Below are 17,299 nucleotides of genomic sequence, written 5' to 3' on the forward strand. Positions count from 1 at the left end.
GCTTAGTAGCACAGCTCTCTGTGTGATGTCTGCTGTGCTGAAGATGATCTCTGATCCTCCTGAAGCCTCTCTCCCATCTTGTGGACGATCCTCTCCTCTATTTTGCAGGCAGTTTCATGGTCCTTGCTGTGGCTCCAAGGTCTGATTTCATGATGGGCCCCAATCAGCTTGACCTTTGACCTCAACCACTGCCTGGCTGTCAGCTATGCCTGGAATGTTTCACGCTTCTCACTGGGCCTCTGAAGATTTCTCAGGAGATTACTGCTGCACCTGTATTCCCTTGCTAAGAAGAAAAACTTCTATTTGGAGAGCATGTCAACAATCATCAAACCACATTCTTTAGTTCAGTGAACTTCACTTATAGGCCATCAAAGCCTCATCTGAACATGGATGCACCACTTGCATAGGTTTAATATTTGTAAATAAAACGGCTAATCACACAAATCACTGCAACAATAATAGTAAACATTGTTTAATGTTAATCCTTGGACCCCTCCTCTTGACGCATGGACACACCCATGCGTCAACTCACCAAACCTGGAGTCCAGTCTTAAAGAAAAAGATTAGCTAGATCATATCCCAGGCAACATCAGGGCATCTCCTCCCCTGGAGCAGCACCACCCTGGACCCATAATCCTGCAATGAAAATGTTAGTGTGCTTTGCATATTAAGTTTGCTTAACACCTGGCTCTCCCAGGAGCCTGCATACACACCATCATGGCCTGGAAAACAAAATCTGGAAGTAAAATCAAACTTCATACCTGTAAACAATTGTATCATAAGGACAAGAAGCATTCAACATCAGCAAGACAAGTGTCATGTGCAGGTTTTCTCAAATCAGTAAACTACAAGTATTTTCATAAGTCGCCTCAGACATGGATCATCCCATGTACTCAGGCAACATTAATGTAATCGGTGACTGCTCTTAAGCAAAGTCACTCCACTTATATATTACTATGGGCTCAAAAGTGGCCAGCTAATGAGCCCATATCAAACTATCCCAGAAACACTGTATCTCTTATTTGTTTTACTCATGTCACTTGTCCGGTTCAGCTGAATCTTCCACAGCATTCTCAAAGAAACTAACATTAGCAATACACATTGACTGTAGTCAGACAGAGGTCAGACACAGGTCAACAGGTTCCAGAGGTGCCATAAAAACACCATAAAGTCAACCCTAGCTGTGGAAAGAAGTAACACCAGTTCTCAACACAGGAAATTTCACACAGGTTATTCACATTATCAAAGTAACCTTCACATTTTCCCATCAACACAATGCAACAGCATCACCACTCACAACCTGTAAACACAGTTTTCCTCACACATAAACCCAGAAATCCTGTAGTAGGAAAAAACATCAACCAGTTGTCCTGGTATAAATCGCATCATCAATTCACATGAAGAACTGGCATGCTGTAAGAAAAGAAAATGCAAATATTAGCGCTTGCGCAGGCGTATGCATACTTTGTCACAGTTATCTCTGTGAGCAACTCAAGCCTATGAATAACACACCTGATAAATGCACAGACACAGAAAATGGCATTTAAAAGGTTAAATCATCATGCAACCTCGAGTGTTGCTGTCATCTTTCTGCTCCTGTAAAAGGAAACACATGGGTTCATCTGCACCTTTGTCAGGTGGGGGTTAGCTTCACACAATCATGTTCAGTCAGTCAGATATTTTAAAATTCTTACTCATTCACTCAGTGGTTCCTTCTTTTGCTAATTGTGGAAATTATCATCGCATTCGTTTCCACGCTCAGCAAAACAACGTTATTTCAAAAAGAAAAATAATTTAGACTGGATTTCCTCGTTGAATCCTTTTTGGGGGGGACTCTCATTTCCTAATTGTCCCAAATAAGTGGCTTTCTCCTGAACCCATTTTAAATGTGGAGAAACTCACTTGCAACAATTTTCTTGACGACGTGTAACGCTTTTAATTCCCGACTTGCAGATCTGCTCAAAGAAAAGAAATTCACAAGCAAAAATCAGTGCTTGTTCAAAAATGAAAAATAAAAAATAACAGAGATTATCAAACCAAACTCTCAGTGCACTGTGAAAGTATCAAAATAAAAAGGCCTTGTTAAGTCATGACACAAGCTCCTCATCTCAGGAGGGTAAATCATACCATTAGCATGGTTCATCATACCATCATACTAATCGGCAGGCTCAACTTCACAACAAAAGAAAAATCATCAGCTAGATTCACTCCAAATCAACCATCAGCTGCACAACACACAACATAATCCTAATGTCTTATTAGCTATGAGTTTAATTACCAGGTCTGTGCTCTTCACTCATTTAGGCCACAGATCTATTTTATTCAATTTTCCTTTTCCCTTCATCATAAAACATGTGACATGCTGTCATGCACTTCACAAAACAGTCTGTTCTGACGTATTCAGAGTTGTGTATCTAAATACAGGATTCACTCGCACATCAAAGCAGGAAACTCAGTGTTTTAGAGTCTCCACTCAACACACAACAACTCCAACACATCTCATTCACTCGTGCTAGAATTCAGTCACCTTTCATTAATCTAAAACCGATCACTAATTTGCATATCAACTATTAACCCACTAAGTTGACAGGACGACAGAAAAGCATGTTCAAAATAGTATCACAAAAGACAATTTCCCTCATACAGTAAATTACATGTGCTGCCTCAATCAAGCAGGAAGCTTCTCCCAATTTACCATTTTAACAACTAAATTTATTGTCTGATCACTGGTTGGTCAAACCAGGATCTTTTTTCCCACAAAAGTTAAACTGTTGTCCTGCAACCTGGAGAGTCAATTTTTTGTATTAGATAAATTCAGTATTTAATAACAAGTGTCTGCTAAATTGACACTATTTTAACACTGATGAAAGATAACAAGCTAATTTTCATTACATGTGTTTGTGTTATTAGGCAGGTCTAATGCATGTCTGTGGAGCTGCATCTCCAGCAGAGCATGTTCTTAAAGCTGCCTTTCCTACACACTTCTCTGCTATTATTTAATCATTTCTTAACTAATGTGCTATGAGTCTTCATGAGTCATTTTGTGTTTGGAATTGTTAGTAGGGTTAATGCATGTTCTGCTTGTGTGTGTGTGATTTTGTATATGTTTCTATTTTCGCAATGTTTCAGACTCCGTCTCAATTTTCCAACTTAAGCAGTCAGTTTTCTTTTCCCCAGGTTTGCTAACCCAAATTTTGATTTCCCACATTAAATAATTCCTATGTGTTCTCACCTAGTCTTCTCACTCTGTTGTCCTCTCCCACTTCAACAGTCCAACAGCCGGCAGTTCTCCTTCAGCTTTGTCCTGTGTCCCACTGTCTCTTCTTGCCATTTTACTCCACAGGTGGCAAATGTCAAACTCCAACTGTTCAGTTCTCCTCAAACGTTTTCTTCACATGCACAGTGAAGTCACAGCCACTCTCACTATTGTCCTCTGATGCGGTTGACTTCGTGCTAGTGGCTGAAGTGCTGCTGCTGCTGCCTTCCTGGGCGACTTCTTAGCAGCTGCTGCCGGTTTCTTGGCTTTGGCCGCGGCGGGCTTCTTGGCTTTGCTCTCAGTAGCCTTGTTCATCTTGAAGGATCCGGAGGTCCTGGTGCCCTTGGTCTGCACCAGAGTGCCCTTCGCCACCAGGCTCTTGATGGCGGTCTTGACACGGGCCTTGTTCTTGTCCACATCGGCAGCCAGAGCCTTCTTGAGAGCGGCCACGGCTTTCACAATCAGCTCGCCCACGCTGAGGCCGACCTTCTTGGGCTTGGAAGTCATCGTCTTCTTCTTCTTGGCCTGAACCTCGGCGCAGGGCGTGTTTATGATGGAGCCTTTCCCACCACAGCGCTGGCACGTTGAACGCATCATGAAGGGTCCATTTCTTTCATGTCGCTAGCCAGCATGCTAGCTGCATGTGGCTTGCCCGAGTCACTCAGTCCTTTTTGAGCATTTCAACATGCTGCCACCGCCATCTTGCTCGCCCCTCCGTGGAATTCATCCAATCAGACAGGAAGATGGGTTTGCTTTCTTCTGCTGCTGTTTATCCACATTGCTGCTGCTTTGCTGGGACTTTTTGTGCTCAGGACTTGCTGCTGTCTCTTTATCATGGAGCTGCATTCCTTATCTTCAGGGAGGAGTGAGCTCGCTTGTGAGGTTGAGAAACACATGGCACTGTAAATAAGTCAGCCAGAAACTTGGCCTGCATGTTTCCAATGATGTTAAACTATAACTTTCTTCCGACCGCTGCATGTGGAAAATTGATTCAGGTCTGCTTTTCACCTGAAAGTGACAACTAAGACATTTCATTATTATCATCACTGCTTAATCAACACATATCTCTCTCTCTCTCTCGCTCTGTGTTTTTGTGAACGGTCCTTTCTTAAAAGCAGAAAATGAAATTATAGTTGTTTTTTTTGGTTGATCAACACAAAACCTTTTTCCTATGATTATTTTTTTCTACAATATAAATTCTCCCTCTTATTCACTCTTTTTTTTTTTTTTATTTACAATAGCTGGTGACCTGCAAAATCACCGCTGTCACTCACAATCAAAGGCAATTACTCTTGCACAGTGCACAGAAACACTGTGATGTCAGACACATTCACACTCACTTTGTCATCTGCAAAAATAAATCACATGGCTGATGATATGTGCCATGGTGATCCGTAAATATGATCACCAGTTTATTTAACTATTTTTCAACCCAACAAACAAATAATCAAAAACATGATGCTGATGTTATGAACACTCTACACACAAGTCAAGATGCAGGAAAACTGCTCATGGAAACGTTGCACACTCCAGTTATCACAGTTATCATAGCGCTGTTTCCCTCTCTTAGAGTAGTTCTCAGACAGCTCTCGATCTGATAATGTGTAGCCTGCTCATCAGCTCAGAAGAAAAAAAAAAAAAAACTGCAACGCAACATCACACAGTAGTTGCTCTGCCCACAGCGGCAAAGTCTTACACTTTCATATTCAACTCAGCTTCTCCATCATGTACTTTTAGATGTTTCATACAGGGTTGAGCATATTAGTTGTTTTCACAGATGTGCTCTACATCTCAACAATGGTTCATAATAAGACGACAGTCTTCCACACAGGTCAAGTGCCTCTATGCACTTCAGTAGTTTAAATATTTATCTATATCACTTCACCTCACATGTCATCGTACTGAATTTAAGCAACCACAAGCGTAATGTAGATGACTTTTAACAACTATCCACCTCAATTAAATCTATGGTCTGGCACACAGGCTGCTGTCGATCAGGGCAAGCTAAAGAATAAACATTGTGTCAGCAAGGGGTGGGGGGAAAGCCATTCACCAGAGCATATCTTAAGTGCTGCTGATGTGGGCTGGCCTTCTCCACAGCTCTCCAAGGCTGGTGTGTTTTCTGAAAACTTCTAACATTTGAATCTCTTCCATTTATAAGCCTGCGATTAACCGCACGGCTCAGGTCCGCGTGACCGCGCTCGCGTGAACCCGCGCAGCTGTGGAGCCGTCGCTCCCTCTCTTTTTTACATAAATACTTTGTGCTGCCAGGAGCAAAGTCCAGCACAAACGTCTGTCTCCCTCCGACTCACTCTTGGTTGCTTAGAAACCCATGATAACAACAACAGTCGGTGTCACAGACCACATGTTCTGCTCCGCACACACTCACACAACAACAACGACGACGACGACAACAAAAACAACACAAAATAGGCCTATCGTCCAGCACAATCTGGACCCCGCGGAACTTCTCAACGCCCCACAAAGCGGCGGAGAACTCACCTCTAGCCACACAAAGTAGCGAGGAACCTCTTGCTCCACAAAGTAGCAAGGAACCCGGGTATCGCTACACAAAGTAGCGAACTTCTCAACGCCTCACACAGTGGCGGAGACTGCACAACGACACGGTTATAGAGTCGGCCTCTTCTCAACGCCTCACACAGTGGCGGAGACTGCACAACGACACGGTTATAGAGTCGGCCTCTTCTCAACGCCTCACACAGTGGCGGAGACTGCACAACGACACGGTTATAGAGTCGGCCTCTTTAAACTTACTTGGCGTTGCTTAGAGTGTAATATCAGCCCGAATCCCGCCGACCGTCATTCATCGAGGAGAAAAGACAGACCGCGAATCCACAGGAACTTCCTGGCTGACGTCAGTCTTTCAGCGTGCCTCTCCTCCCCTCGGTGAATGCGATTCCAGGGCTCCGGCATCGAAGGACCAATTAATGTTAGGTTTGTAGCATAAACCTATTCGCTGGAACGTTAAGACAATATAATTACACTGCTAAGCAAGACACAAATAGGCAAAGTTCTTCATGTTACTCGTGCACGGGAGAGAACCGGACAACCGCTTGACTCCAGTTGGTCTCGTCCGTTCTCCCATACACTGTCCTTTTATTGAGGTTACATGAATATGCATAGGTTCATTAACATACGACGTCTACATACAAACAAAGAGTACCTTGCCTGTGTGTGTGTGTGTGTGTGTGTGTGTGTGTGTGTGTGTGTGTGTGTGTGTGTGTGTGTGTGTGTGTGTGTGTGGACTGCTGATCAAAGGGTCAAACATCCTTGGTCAGGAAGAGGGTAGCCTCCCCCTCACCCTAGATGGTTCATCCTAGATAACACGGTGAGGAAGTCCTGCAGTTCATCTAAACAAAGAGCACTTAGACTAGAACAGACGCAACTACGTTAATCCTACCATAAAATAATAAGACACGGTATGACCTCTCATGCTCCCAAAGTGCTGTCTAATACACACAAAGTTTGCAGACTATCAAGGATCAAAACCTCTACCAATCTACAACTAATTACAAAACTCTAAGCATATATAAGTAAATATTTCTAAGCATAAATGACAATCAACAATACAAATCTAACAGTATCTAAATACAGGATTCACTCTCACATCAAAGCAGGAAACTCAGTGTTTTAGAGTCTCCACTCAACACACAACAACTCCAACACATCCCATTCACTCGTGCTAGAATTCAATCACCTTTCATTAATCTAAGACCGATCAACTAATTTGACTCAGCTATTAACCCACTAGGATGACAGGGCAACAGAAATGCATGTTCAAAATGTTATCACTAAAAGAGAATTTCCCTCATACAGTAAATCACTTGTGCTGCATCAATCAAGCAGGAAGCTTCTCCCAATTTACTATATTAACAACTAAATTTATTATCTGATCACTGGTTGGTCAAACCAGAATCTTTTTTCCCACAAAAGTTAAACTGTTGTCCTGCAACCTAGAGAGTCAATTTTTTGCATTGGATAAATTCAGCATTTGAGAACAAGTGTCTGCTAAATTGACACTATTTTAACACTGATGAAAGATAACAAGCTAATTTTCATTTCTTAACTAATGTGCTATGAGTCCACTGGTCTTTGCATCACACTAAGTGACCTGGACAAGATGATAAACAGACTCACACGCTTAAGATGTTGTCTAATCTTCACGAGCTCTCTTGTGTTTGGAAGTGTTAGTAGGGTTAATGCATGTTGTGCTTGTGTGTGTGATTTTGTATATGTTTCTATTTTTGCAGTGTTTCAGACTCCTTCACAATTTTCCAACTTAAGCAGTCAGTTTTCTTTTCCCCAGGTTTGCTAACCCAAATTTTGATTTCCCACATTAAATAATTCCTATGTGTTCTCACCTAGTCTTCTCACACTGTTGTCCTCTCACTCTGTTGTCCTCTCCCACTTCAACAGTCCCGGCAGTTCTTCAGCTTTGTCCTGTGTTCCACTGTCTCTTCTTGCCATTTTACTCCACAGGTGGCAAATGTCAAACTCCAACTGTTCAGTTCTCCTCAAACGTTTTCTTCACATGCACAGTGAAGTTTCAGCTTGTTGTAGACACAGTGCCATTCATCCGATCAGTCAGGATGATGGGTTTGCTCTTCTTCTCTGATGCTGTTTGTCCACATTGCTGCTGCTTTGCTGGGACTCTTTGCTCAGGACTTGCTGCTGTCTCTTTATCATGTTATTGCTTTGGAGCTGCATTCCTTGTCTTCAGGGAGGGGTGAGAGCTTGCTTGTGAGGTTGAGAGACACATACACATTGCGCTGTAATAAGTCAGCCAGAAACTTGGCCTGCATGTTTCCAATGATGTTAAACTATAACTTTCTTCCGACTGCTGCATGTGGAAAATTGATTCAGGTCTGCTTTTCACCTGAAAGTGACAAACTAAGACATGTTCATTATTATCATCACTGCTTAATCAACACACATCTCTCTCTCTCTCTGTGATTTTGTGAACAGTCTTTTCTTAAAAGCAGAAAATAAGATTGTAGTTGTTCTTGGTTGATCAACACAAAACCTTTTTTCTATTATTATTTTTCATCTACAATATAAATTCTTTTACACAGCGCACAGAAACACTGTGATGTCAAACACATTCACACTCACTTTTTCATCTGTATAAATAAATCACGTGGCTGGTGATATGTGCCATGGTAATCCATAAGCATGATCACAAGTTTATTTAATTATTTTCGACCCAACAAAACAAATAAACAAAAACATGATGCTGATGCTACACACACGAGTCAAGGTGCAGGAAAACTGCTCACGGAAACGCTGCACACTCATAGCTCTGTTTCCCTCTCTTTGAGTAGTTCTCAGACAGCTCTTGATCTGATAATGTGTAGCTTGCTCATCAGCTCAGAAGAAAAAAACCGCAACGCAACATCACACAGTAGTTGCTCTGCCCACAGTGGCAAAGTCTTACACTTTCATATTCAATTCAGCTTCTCCATCATGTACTTTTAGATGTTTCATACAGGGTTCAGCATATTAGTTGTTTTCACAGGTGTGCTCTATATCTCAACAATAGCTCATAATAAGACGACAGTCTTTCACATAGGTCAAGTGCCTCTATGCACTTCATTAGTTTAAATATTTATCTATATCACTTCACCTCATATGTCATTTTACAAAATTTGAGCAACCACAAGCTTAATGTAGATTACTTTTAACAACTATCCACCTCAATTAAATCTATGGTCTGGCACACAGGCTGTTGTCGATCAGGGCAAGCTAAAGAATAAACATTTTGTGTCAGCAAGGGGGTGGGGGAAAGCCATTCACCAGAGCACATCTTAAGTGCTGCTGATGTGGGCTGGCCTTCTCCACACGCTCTTCAAGGCTGGTGTGTTTTCTGAAAACTTCTAACATTTGAATCTCTTCCATTTATAAGCCTGCGATTAACCGCACGGCTCAGGTCCGCGTGAAACCCGCGCAGCTAATGAGCCGTCACTCTCTCTCTTTTTATTTAAATACTTTGTGCTGCCAGGAGCAAAGTCCAGCATACGTCTGTCACCCTCTGACACACTCATGGTTGCTTAGGAACCCATGATAACAACAACAGCCGGTGTCACAGACCACGTGTTCTGCTCCGCACACACTCACACAACAACAACAACGACGACGACAACAACACAAAATAGGCCTACTCCGGACTCACACCGGACCGCTCGGGACCCTGACCCAGTTGTGGGACGCTCACCCACTCGCGCGACAAAACCCAATGAAGGGACGCTCGGGACACACACCCAGGGCGATTTCAAAACCGGACACTCACCGGACGCACGTGCTTTATCGCACACAGTGATAAAGACTTTCAACGCAACCTCACACAGTGGATGCGTGCTTTGCTGCACATAGCGGCAAAGACTTAAACTTACTTGGTGTTGCTTAGCGTGTAGTATAGCCTCGAATCTGGCTGGGGCCAAGTGTCGTCCCACCACCTAGCCCCCGTCAGAGTCTCAGCCAGGCTCCCCATAGCACTCCTTTTATTGTGGTTACATGAATATGCATAGGGTCATTAACATATGACATCTTACATAGGTATACATGTGAACAAAGAATACTGTGTGTGTGTGTGTGTGTGTGTGTGTGTGTGTGTGTGTGTGTGTGTGTGTGTGTGTGTGTGTGTGTGTGTGTGTGTGTGTGTGTGTGGTCAAGGTGTGACCCTGTGAAGACTCCCCAAACGCTGGTGCCAGGAGCAGGTCCATCTGAACAAAAGACTCTTATACTTAAACAGATATACGTGTGTTTGCTATACCATATATCAGCAAGAGAAGATACGACCTCTCCTAGGAGGTGTGTGATCTATGCCAGAACACACTGTAGAGGGAGTGAACGCCCTCCCCCTTCATGCTACTCAGAGCTGTTACAGACCTCCTAGGATGAGACATTCTTTCAATCTACAAATGATTATACACTTCTAAGCATATGTGGGTAAATGTTTCTAAGCATAAATGACAATCAACAATACAAATCTAACAGTTTTGTTTTGGGGTTTTTTTTTGTATTGTTTTTATTTTTTGGGAGAAATGTGCTGCTGGATCCTGTTCTTGATCCCAAGCAGATAACATTTCATATTCAATGTGTTGTACGCACAGGTGGCATATAAATCTCCCTAATCCAAACCTAATTCTAGCAAAAATTAAGTACTCTTAATATTTTAAAAAGAAGGCGAGTGACGGAAGAGAAGGCGAGTGACAGGTAAGTGACAGAAGTGACGGGAGAAGGTAAGCGAATTATGCTGTAGGTGACGTCAGACGCCGGAGATTTGGCGGAAAAAAGTAAATGGTAGCATAGAATTTAAAAAATGCTTTAAAACTTCAGGTACACTAATACACTAATCAATTGTCATTTAACTAACCACATTTGTCCAACTATCTCCAACACCCTGGAGGACAATGAGGAGAGTTTAGACGCTCTCCAAGATTTCGTCGACCGGTGCTTCCACGACCTACTCTCAGAAAAATGATGATGTCTTCATGGTGTTTTGAATGAATAGAAATGTGACACATGAGAAAGCGTGTCTTTGACTGTTCCTGTATAACTTATTTTCACACTAGTTGACAAATTATACTCCGGTCATTTGATGTTACCATGTAATATAGTAAATTTTCTTTGTACATTACATTTATCCACCATCATACATTAAGCCAAGAAGAGGTCATTATACTAACAAGTCGTATCAACGCTGGGCACGTGGTTAAAGTGGGCACGTCTGCACGGTCGGCCCCCTGAATTATTGGTGGACTCTACGCATGTTTTGTTTTTGGACTCGCTGCGGCACACCTGCACCAGGGTAAACCTCCGCCTACCCCACTCCTGCTTTACAGGTGAAAATAGAGCAACAGGACCGCAAGTCTTTGATTTTATTTATTTTCTGCTGTGTTTTACTTGCATCTATTTGAAAGACTGAGTGTAAACACACACAAAAAATTATTTTATGTGCTGGAATGTGCAGAAAATAAGTTTAAATGTTAAACTAATTTCTTCCAGTCAGAGAATGTTGCATATAATTACATTTTTGTTTGATGCATAAAGTTAAAAGATTAAAACTAATAAAACAAGTTTTAAAAAGAGACTTTTCCATTTGATTACATTTTGTATGATGAATTATGCAGAAAAAGTAGAATTGGGCTGAAAGATCTATCGCTTTATCACCTATTCAGGTTGTAAATCGTGTTTTTAAAAAGTAACTAAGTAATTAATTACTTTTGAAAATAAGTAATCAGTAAAGTAACAGGATTACTTTTGGGGGGAAGTAATCAGTAATTAGTTAGAGGTTTGAACAGCCGGTTACGCTTTCTTAATTCTTCGATAAGTCAGGGCCAAGCCAGCTCCGATCCGCCAGAACCCTGTTACCATGGTTCCGAATAGGTAGATATCTTCAGCACTCAGGCTCACCCAAGCCCAGACTTCTTGTTGAGAAAGGGGGGTCAATTGCATTTAGGGACCAGTTGATCCAATCCATAATTCCTCTTTTAGGTTTTAGAGAACAGACTGTGAGAGAAAAACACGAAAAAAGTGTACAGTCGAGTCTTGATAGCTTACTTACAACTGGGCTCGTCAGGCACTCTTTTTGGTTGCAGTGGTTATTATTATATTTGCATGGTTCCATCATCCGCTTCTGCTCGGTGGCAACTCGTACTTTTTGACTCTCCTTTTTCTCCCTCCCTCGCTCACAGACACCATAACGGGAATGGCAGTCCATTCTCCCTGCAGCACGGACTACATTGCCCATGATGCTACATTCTCTAGGCCTATGCCTGTAACACTCTGCCTGTTGCCTTCATATTAAATAATTTTTGTGAATAATTTTTAAAAATATTTCTTCACGCCATTATGCGGGCCGCAAGTAGAGGTGACATGGACTGCAAGATTGAGACACAGACATTAGAGCCTCTTAATGCGTGTTTTGTCAAAAATAGAGAGGGCATAGCCAAACATATGAAACAGGAAAATACCGCCGTGTAATCCCTTTATTTTAGCAAAGTAAATGTATTCTGAATACCACCTTTTTAAACGGTAACTGTAACGGAATACAGTTACTCATATTTTGTATTGTAAATACGTAACGGCGGTACATGTATTCCGTTACTCCCCAACACTGCTCTTCAGTAGGGCGCTCCTAACGAGGCCATCTGCTGCAGCTATGGGTGATGAGCAGCAGGTGTGGCAGCATCCAGTAAGGGAGCACTTCCAGGGTCACGATCCCTCCGGCGACCCAAAACATCCGGGAGCGAACATAAACATAGGCAGAGATGGAGGGAGAAGGAGAGAACAGAACAAACACTGCACACAGTAAATAGTACATTATCCAGACTGCTGGGCTGGACGACCTGCGAGGATCGCCAGTCCAATGAAACACAAAATACACACGAGTCCTGGGTCCCTAGACAGTGATGCACACGTGTGGCTCCATAGAAAGTGGTTTCAGTGAGTAAATTGTGAATGAATCCCACACTGTTGAGGAAGTGATCCTGCTTTTTTTTTGGAGAAATGTGCTGATCCTGTTCTTGATCCCAAGCAGATAAGATGTAATGAATTTTATATTCAATGTGTTGTATGCACAGGTGGAATATAAATCTCATCAATCCCAACCTAATTCTAGCAAAAAATAAATACTCTTAATATTTTAAACTCAGTATACTTGCGTGTACTTATGTGCCTCCATAATGTACTGGTTTACATTTTCACTCAGCCAGAAACACAAATCACCTTTGAGGACTGCATCAGGAAGGTCTTTTAAAATGCTGGTCTGGAGGGTGTGCTCCAACTATGAGGGGGATCTCACTCCTCAGCCACCTGGTCCGTCGCTATGAGCAATTTGATCCGTGCACAACTCCTGTTTTCCACCTGGACTCAGCGTTTGCATTGCAATCTGTCTTTAGTGGCTTTTTGGCTAACAACTGTGACATTCACTAGTTCCCTCACTGTTTTGACACACAAAACAGAACAAACCACTAAACTACACATTAACTACACAAGGCAAACACAAACTAACTACACACTCCAAAAGATTTGTAAATGTCAGACATCTCTAACAATAGTTGGGACAGGGCCATTTTTTACCATGGTGTAGCATCTCCTCTTTCCAAAACATTTTGAAGACATCTGGGCATCGAGGTTATGAGTTTCTGGAGTGTTAGTTTCCAGGACCTAAAGAGTTTGTGCTCATCTTTGATGTATTTTTCATTTAATGATACGCCAAATGTTCTCTACAGGTGAAAGATCTGGACTGAAGGCTGGACGATTCAGTACCCAGGCTCCTCTCCGATGAAGCCATGCTGTTGCTGTAGTATGTGGTTCAGCATTGTCATGCAGGCCTACCCTGAAATAGACATCATCTGGAGGGGAGCATATGTTGCTCTAAAACCTTTACATATCTTTCAGCATTCATAGTTCCTTACAAAAAATGTAAGCTGCCCAAACCGTATGCACTTATTGTCACGATCCTGGGTCTTAGGACCCAGTGTTTTGAGTTCTAGTTCATTTTGATGTTTATAGTATGTTTAGCTCATTAGGCCTCCTATGTTCATTTGCTTATTAGTTCCCCCTTGTGTTTCAACCCATGTTAAGTCTCCCCTGCCCTTCATGTCTCTCTGTGCCCCCTCTGTTCTGTTTATTGTGTGTCTTTGCATGTTTGAGTTTCTTGTTTTCTGTCACCCTGCATTGTGCATTATGTTCTCATGGTTGGTCTTTTGTTACTCCCTCTAGTCTAGTCTCTTGTGTTCAAAGCTGAGTATTTCCCTCTGTGTATTTTGGTTCTTAGACCTCTGCCTTATGGTTTGTCTCTGTTTCTTAGTTGCTGTCTCCACTGTGTCTAGTTCGCGTCTCTGTGTGATACTTCCTGTTTTACTTTGAAGGTCCATGCCTCATGTGAGTGTTTCTAGTTTTGCGTCTCTGTCTCGTCCAGTCCTGATTTCTCCCAGCTGTGCCCTCCTTCTGTGTCTCATTCCCTCGTTATCCCTCTGTGCATTTAAGCCCTGTGTTTCTCTTTGTCAGTGTCGTAGTCTCCCTCATAGCTGTGTGATTTTTCCCTGTGGCTCCTCGTGCTTTAGTCTCCCCAGTTTAAGTTTAGTACTGTTTTTTGTGTTTCACTTTATGCCAGCATTAAAGCTGTGTTTTTGAGTTTACGTTTCGTCTCCGTGAGTTTGCGTTTGGGTCCTTCTCCTGCCTGCCACACAGCCGAACCATGACACTTAAGCATCCCCATACCATCAGAGATGCTGGCTTTTGAACTGACCGCTGATAACATGCTGGAAGGTCTCCCCCCTCTTTAGCCTGGAGGACGTGATGTCTGTGAATACCAGCAAGGATGTCAAATTCAATTTATTTGTTACATATTGTGCAAATATTTATATGAAGTATTTCTATGAAATCTACTTTAAGCTGTGGAAAATATTTCTTTAAACCTTCCACATGAAGCAGAAATAAAACAGAAGTGTGTGTAGCGTAGTGATATATTAATGGGAAGATATAATAGAAAGTGTACACATCAGTAAAACTTAATAACAGTAGGTCTTCTTTATTTGTAAACTGTAATTCCCAGCACTGATTTGAATTGGCATTAAAAGGGGGCTGGGGAGGATTAGATGTTTATACATTTTAAATATGTTTAATACAATACAACTGCCCATTAGCAATCAAACAAACTTGGTATAATTTCCTTTTAGCATAATAAACACAGGTAAATCAGCATGAAGGTACTGAGGAAGACCCTTGCTTAGTTTGTCAAATAGATGAGCTAATGCTAATGTCAGGGCAGCACACTGACTGTGTGGATGGGTGGGTGAATAGTTTTGCCAGTGTAGTATATATACATACATGGTGATTTGGATTTCTCTTCTAATGTTGCAATTTAGTTCCTTTTGTTTACAGCGAGCTTGAGAACATCTGCTGTTTGACTTACAGATTGAAGAAGTTGATATCAAGTAAACAGGAGCTGATGTCTGAAGATATCCAGAGGAGAATATATACATCAGGAAAAATGGTCTAGAGTTTGTTAAAATGACAGTGGGCTGTAGGAACGTGCTCCTAATCTTTTGCTGACAGACTTCCTGTCAAATGTCCAGCAGATTCACTGATGAATGGACTGATGAATCAAACCCATCTGTCCGGACACTCAGACGGCCAACACTTCTCACTCCTAGGCACTCTCTACCTGCTCTTAATTGAATTGAATTGAATTGAATTGAATTGATATACCTGTATTAGTCCCACAAGGGGAAATTTCATAAGGCTGCCGACCTATTGCACGCAATGGCGGTGCCATCTTACCCTCCGACCATACATACATTACACAAAACATCACATGGGGAAGACAGGTCAGAGAGGTATAACAATGGAAAATGCACCACATGAGGAAAGATAAGGAGAAAAAAATAACTCCCCGCAGTCTGAGCTCCAACAGGGAGATCAGTTTGAGAACAGAGAAAAACACCTCTGCACATAGCACATGAAAAAACTCTTAGTACACCAAAGAAACACATGACAAGCAACAGGGGTGGGTAAAGGGTGAGAGACAGCCGATTTAGACAGTACATCCGGGCCTGCGTGCACTGGTCTCCTTGATCCACCATCAGCATCGGAACGGAATAAGCGTCGAAGCCGTTTGGAAAGGGAGGGGGGTGAGTGTGTGCATATCAGTGTATATGTATGTGTGTGCGTGTCCAGAGTTCAGCTGAGACAGTGTCCTTCGCCCTGCCAGGCTAAGTAAACAGTCTTCCAGCCAACCCAGGTGGCCTTGCATGGAATGGGAAGGAACAGTCTAAACACAGTCGTTATCAGGGTGTTTTTGTTCAGCTCCAGCCTTGAGACCGCAGCTGGCGCCAAAGGGGTATCCGCATGAAGTGATGTTGGTTTTTACTTTAGTGCGAACAGCTCATATGAATTTCAAAGCAGTTCTACAGTCCAACACTGGTCTCTCAATCTCCCGTTGGAGAGCCGCGAGCTTCGCCATACTTGCGTTCTGTGATGTTGTCATTTCTTGTGCTCAAGGACCCAGTTCTGAGAACTCATGGCAGTGTGCCTCCCCGAGATGTTATCCAATTTGCGCCCAGAGATGTTATTCTGAGCAAGCCCTTCCGATATGTATCCAGTCTGCAGTCAGAGATCTTACTCTGAGTATTCACAGCAGCCGTAGCCTCTCCAAGATCTTATCCGTGCTGCACTCAATGAGCCCATTTTGAGAAACTCATGCCTCTCCCATCGTTCCAATCCCAGTGGGCAGCCTTGTAGAGGTTTGAACAGCCGGTTACGCTTTCTTAATTCTTCGATAAGTCAGGGCCAAGCCAGCTCCGATCCGCCAGAACCCTGTTACCATGGTTCCGAATAGGTAGATATCTTCAGCACTCAGGCTCACCCAAGCCCAGACTTCTTGTTGAGAAAGGGGGGTCAATTGCATTTAGGGACCAGTTGATCCAATCCATAATTCCTCTTTTAGGTTTTAGAGAACAGACTGTGAGAGAATGTTTCAGGGAAAAGTAATACAAAAATCACAAGACTAGACAAGGACATAAGAGGCTAAGCAGGGAAGCTAAGGGAGAGGAGGAGAGGAGAAAAGTAAGTCTTGTAAGTCTTGTAAGTAAGTCATAAAAGATCAGAGTACCACATCTCCTCTCGTCTCCATTCCCTGGTGTACCTGCTTATCACTCTCTCCCTCTGTTTCAGAGACCTAGTTCGAGTTCCACATGCCATGCACATTTGCCTCATTTACTGTAGATAAAGTCTAGTTAAATCTGATTCCTGCTGTCCGTGTCTGAATCTATGTTTGAGTCCACGTTTACAACCTGGCTTCCAGGCCTGCTTTGACAATTGTCATTTCCAACATGTTGCTAATACAAACAATGGCAGTTTAAGCACAGTTTCAAAGATGTTTTATGTTTGACCTTGAAGTTTGACTTTGAAGAAGCGGGTCAGAGGTCCAAAGTAAAGCCTTTATGCTGTGAATACAAACACTGACAGTAAGAAACATAGTTTTAAAAAGCTCTATATAGTATTATTAGCACTTTG

The 17,299-nt window shown here is 42.4% G+C and overlaps 1 protein-coding gene across 1 annotated transcript; it reads right to left on the reverse strand.

The window, feature by feature from the left end:
• Positions 1 to 672: 672 nt before the first annotated feature.
• On the reverse strand, positions 673 to 9,692 carry LOC146650396 (histone H1-like). The gene is made up of 2 exons (XM_085383604.1): positions 9,384 to 9,692; positions 673 to 5,640 (listed from the first exon to the last, which is right to left on the reverse strand). The coding sequence occupies exon 2, from the start codon at positions 3,851 to 3,853 to the stop codon at positions 3,392 to 3,394; it is 462 nt and encodes a 153-aa protein (XP_085239730.1). The 5' UTR covers positions 3,854 to 5,640; positions 9,384 to 9,692; the 3' UTR covers positions 673 to 3,391.
• Between the last annotated feature and the right edge of the window lie 7,607 nt (positions 9,693 to 17,299).

This window comes from Rhamphochromis longiceps, linkage group LG16, assembly GCF_057381845.1.
Source record: "Rhamphochromis longiceps isolate RC_006_pf linkage group LG16, R_longiceps_female_GT1.1, whole genome shotgun sequence".
NCBI lineage: Eukaryota > Metazoa > Chordata > Actinopteri > Cichliformes > Cichlidae > Rhamphochromis > Rhamphochromis longiceps.